This window comes from Arvicanthis niloticus, chromosome 24 (assembly GCF_011762505.2).
Source record: "Arvicanthis niloticus isolate mArvNil1 chromosome 24, mArvNil1.pat.X, whole genome shotgun sequence".
Taxonomy (NCBI): domain Eukaryota; kingdom Metazoa; phylum Chordata; class Mammalia; order Rodentia; family Muridae; genus Arvicanthis; species Arvicanthis niloticus.
The window spans coordinates 38014191-38018466 of NC_133432.1; the positions used below are offsets into that span (position 1 = coordinate 38014191).

General features: G+C 41.7%; 1 protein-coding gene across 1 annotated transcript; it reads right to left on the bottom strand.

Moving 5' to 3' along the window:
- Positions 1–773: 773 nt before the first annotated feature.
- LOC143437439 (CD209 antigen-like protein A) lies at positions 774–3690 on the bottom strand. The gene is made up of 3 exons (XM_076922244.1): positions 3602–3690; positions 1896–1970; positions 774–934 (listed from the first exon to the last, which is right to left on the bottom strand). Exons 1-3 carry the CDS (start codon positions 3660–3662, stop codon positions 774–776), a joined length of 297 nt encoding a protein of 98 aa, XP_076778359.1. The 5' UTR covers positions 3663–3690.
- Between the last annotated feature and the right edge of the window lie 586 nt (positions 3691–4276).

Consider the following 4276-nt stretch of genomic DNA (forward strand, 5'->3'; position numbering starts at 1 on the left):
GCAGAAGCCATGATGGAGTTCTGCTGTCATCTTCTCATTTTGTCCTATTGGTATCAAGGTATAGAGTTCTGCTTGCAGTCAGACAAGTGTGCAACAATGAATGCACACTTGTGTTTAGATGGGATCAACACACACACACACATCTTTACACTCATACTCATGTACACATGCAGGCATAGACATGAAGAGATCAGGCCAGATATCAAAAAAGCTCTCTCTGGGATGGAGAATTTAGAAGCATTGTTGTGTGACTTGATAGATCTTAATTTTTGGCATATGTCTTTGTCTCACATGCTTTGTTGAACTAAAATAATGGGATGAGAAACTGGCTCCCAGCTTCCCAAACTTACAAGAGTCTGGTGATTCCTAGGTTTTGAAGATTTCTTCAATTTTCTCCTCAGAATAATAAACTTCATGTGTGTGTGTGTGGATGTGAAGGTGTGTGTGTGGATGTCAGAGGACAAGAATTGGTTCTATTCCTATTGTGTGAGTTCCAGATCACTGGGCTTCTTAGCAAGCACTTTTACCCATCAACTCATCCCATAGGCCCCAAACCAGGACATTTAACACCAATGGAAGTGCTTGCTAAACTCTGGTCAGCACTCCAAAAGATTCCCCTTCATATTAAATGTTCCCTAATACATGCATCCATGTTCCCACTTTGTATACATCTGACTGTACAATTCTCACCTCTTCAAGTGTAGTAAAAAAAAAAATACCTTTAAAATTTTCATCTAGCTAGAATTCATGTGCACAGAATTAAAAAGCTCAGCTCAATATACCTGCTCCTCATCACTTTTTATGATCACTAGTTGGGCTCCCATGTCTTCGCAGGCAGTAACAGATTCCTTCCATGTCTTAAGGAATGTGGAGAAGAAGTAACAGTTTCCTTGGAAGAGCGTCCAGTCCCAGGGACAGGGACGACATAGGTGATCTGTTGGTGGAGTGAGTCAGGTGGATATACAAAGTTATCAATGTACTTGCATCAGCTCAGCCTTTTAAGTCCCTGAGATTTGGCCCTCTCGGGTCCTTGAAACTGCACAAGGGAAACCAGTTCCTTATACACTCCTTGATTTTTTTTCCCTGTGTGTGTTTTGTTCATGCATGTGCACTGTTCTGTGTATATGTGTAAGTGAAGGCAGGAATGGATGTTGGAGATTTTCATCCACCACTCTCATTATTTTTTTTAAAAACTCTTATATATGAAACAACAAAAATGAAATTTAAAAGACTATAAATTTGAGAGAGTTGTGGGTGCATAGAATGGGAAGGTTGACAGGGTGGGAGGAAAATTATATAATAATGTTTTAACTAAATTTTTTAATTAGAAATATATTTTTATTTAATTTTGATTATTTGATCTATATAGACAATATCTTTTTTTCTTACTTTTGAGACTTGTTCTCTTTGAACCTAGTGCTCCCAGTTTTGGCTAAACAAGTAAGTGAGCCCTGGGGTATGCCTGTACCCCATCACTGCTGTGTTAGGGCATGTGTAGCTATGTCAAAATTCTCTCTGTGTGACAGACTCAAACTCAGGTCCTCATGTATGTACAGTACTTTATTCACTGGGCTATCTCCCAGAAACAGTTATTTTTCTCTTAACTTCCTGACTCTGTTTCCTCCAAGAAAATCCAGGGGGCCTTGGTCACAACTCCTATATATAGATAATATTAGGGACTTTATATGTCAGAACAGACATTAGGAGTCTAGGTTCATCAAATGCCTTCTGTGTGCATGCCCTAGTGTGTCCAGTAAATGCATTTTTAAATGTTAATCTGTGTTCTCATTCAACAGATGTAGAAACTGAGGAACTAGAGGCCCAGTCTCTTCAGTCATCTCATCCCCTGTGGAAACTCTTCCATGCTCTTGGAGATCCACTTTCTGGTCACTTACCTAGTCCAGCCTTCAGCTGGTCCAGTTTCTGGAGGATGTGGTTCTTTTCCTCTTGGGAACTAGGAACCTCAGAGCCTATGTCAAGAAAAGACAATAAAAACACTAAATGTTGATAAATCTATGAAAAAGGAAGCATTGGTTCAGGAAAGGAGATGACACATAATCATCCTTCAGGGGTTAGATTTATTTAAATTGCTTCAAGGCTATGAAAAAGTAGATAGTTTGGAAAACCTTTATAAAGTAAACACAGTTATAATTTTTAAAACGATACAATAGGAGATTAAAGCTACAGACACTTCCCCTTAATACCTGGAAAAGAGCTTCACATAAAAGTCAGAGAGCTAGCTGTGATGACAGGATTGTGGGGCTAAGCCATGGGAACTTCCAGAGATGTTCCTCCAAACAAGAGAAATATCTGAATTTCAGGGAGGCACATGAAGTTTCACACCACATGATTTGTTCAGCATAGCATGCTCAACAAACAGCACATAGAAGTTGGGCATCATAACACAGGAGGCTGATAAACCATATGCAGATGCTTCTTAGCTCTGAGAGAGAGAGATACAGAGAGAGAGAGAGAGAGAGAGAGAGAGAGAGAGAGAGAGAGAGACAGACAGACAGACAGACAGACAGACACAGACACAGACACAGACACAGACACAGACACAGACACAGACACAGACACAGACACAGACACAGACACACAGAGAGTATGTATTAGGTCTGATTTGTTCAGGCTGTGAGATCCAGCCTTTAGGTGACCAGAAGTTCTCAATCTTTATAATGAAAGCTTCTTTTTGTAGTAAGTTATAATTGGCATAGAGACCCAGAACTATTCAATGAACATATAATAAAATCCTGTGGAGAGCTCAGACAAAGATGAGACATCTCTAACATAAGCCCTCCCCCTGAACCTCAGGAATCATGATAGACATTGAAATAGAAAGATTGTAAGAGTCATAGGCAGTGGAGGACTGCTGCAAAACAGTGTTTCCTGGACCCCACAGGGTTGTGACTGCAGCTCAAACCTGCAAAAGCTCAAACTAGACAAAATCCCACACAGATGGAGAATGAGCACAGGAAGCCTCAACTCTAGCTGAGTAACAGCAACTGAAAGCTGCTGGAGAAGGGAGAGTGAGATGGAGAGAGGGAAGGATGGAGGAAGGATCAATGTTCTTTTGACCCAGGAGACTACCCATGCTCCAGGAAATGTTCTTAAACCCATGTACATAGACAGCTCTATATGTACTCGGTGGATTATAAAAACGAAGGAGCCCATGAAACTGGGAGGGGAAAAGAGTGGTGGAGAAGAGGGGATGAACTCAAAGACAAGGAGGAGGTAATAGAATTGATCAAAACATTCTGTTCATGTGTGAAATTCACAAATAAATTATAAAGGCAGGGCACACCAAGATCTAACTAATATGTGCTGGGTTCCCAGGAACATCATACCCAAGTTCCAACATCTTATTTGAATCTATCTCATTTGAAGTTGAGGAATTCTGATGCCAAGGGAAGTATGGTGACAAGGGTAAATGAGTCAGACCATGTCCCTGAATCTTCTTCCTTCTTGCTAAGCAAGAGTCTTGAGATAACCCTTGCCTAGTTCCCAGAAGGCATGTAAGACCACAGTCCCAGCTTCAGTATCACCTCCACCCATATGCAAGAGGCTAGAGCAGGAAGCTCTAGCATAACAGTTTCCTGACCTTTGACAAGGATAGCCGTGAGGAGAGCAGCCAAGAGCACAATGGAGATGAGCTGCAGCATAGTGACGAAACGCTCATAGTCCTGACACCCTGAGGAAAGGAAGTTGAGTGGTTCAGCAGCCCAAGGTTCCTACCACACTCTAAACCAAGAATAGCCTAGTGTTTTCTTTTCTTTTCTGAATACAGGATGACAGATAGTCATCATTCTCCCACTGCTTAGGTTTCTTGTTTATAATCCACTAGGTGAGCATCAGAATTCTCTTTCCAGCCTCAGCTATCTCGGGATCGTTCATTTCGATCCTCCAGTGTTCAGCTCTCTGGAACCCAATAGGCAAGATGTTCAGTCCCTACTACACCAAGAACCAGGAGTTCAGTTCCCTGATGCCACATCCACAGAATCAAGACTACAGACCCCAGCTCTATTTCAAGTCTCAGACATTCTATAGCCACCCTTGCCCCACAAGATTGAGGATTTCTGTTTCCCAGTATTCACCTCACCTAACACATGCCTCACTTCCCAAGAACAGGAGAACCAACTCACTTTTCACCTGTCTAAGACCCAGAAGTCAATTATTCAACCTCCTCCTCATTAGGAGCAAGGAATCCTGACCCTGGCCTTCATCTTTGAACAGCAAGAATCTAGAGACCATCAACTTCTCAGGTCCTGGGATTCCA

Excerpts from the sequence above, each read along its gene's own strand:
- LOC143437439 (XM_076922244.1), bottom strand. The coding sequence starts at position 3,662 with ATGCTGCAGCTCATCTCCATTGTGCTCTTGGCTGCTCTCCTCACGGCT. Across the intron at positions 1,971-3,601 it reads CACGGCTATCCTTGTCAAAG|GCTCTGAGGTTCCTAGTTCC; the intron begins GTCAGGAAACTG and ends TTCTTGACATAG. Across the intron at positions 935-1,895 it reads CCAGCTGAAGGCTGGACTAG|ATCACCTATGTCGTCCCTGT; the intron begins GTAAGTGACCAG and ends CTCCACCAACAG.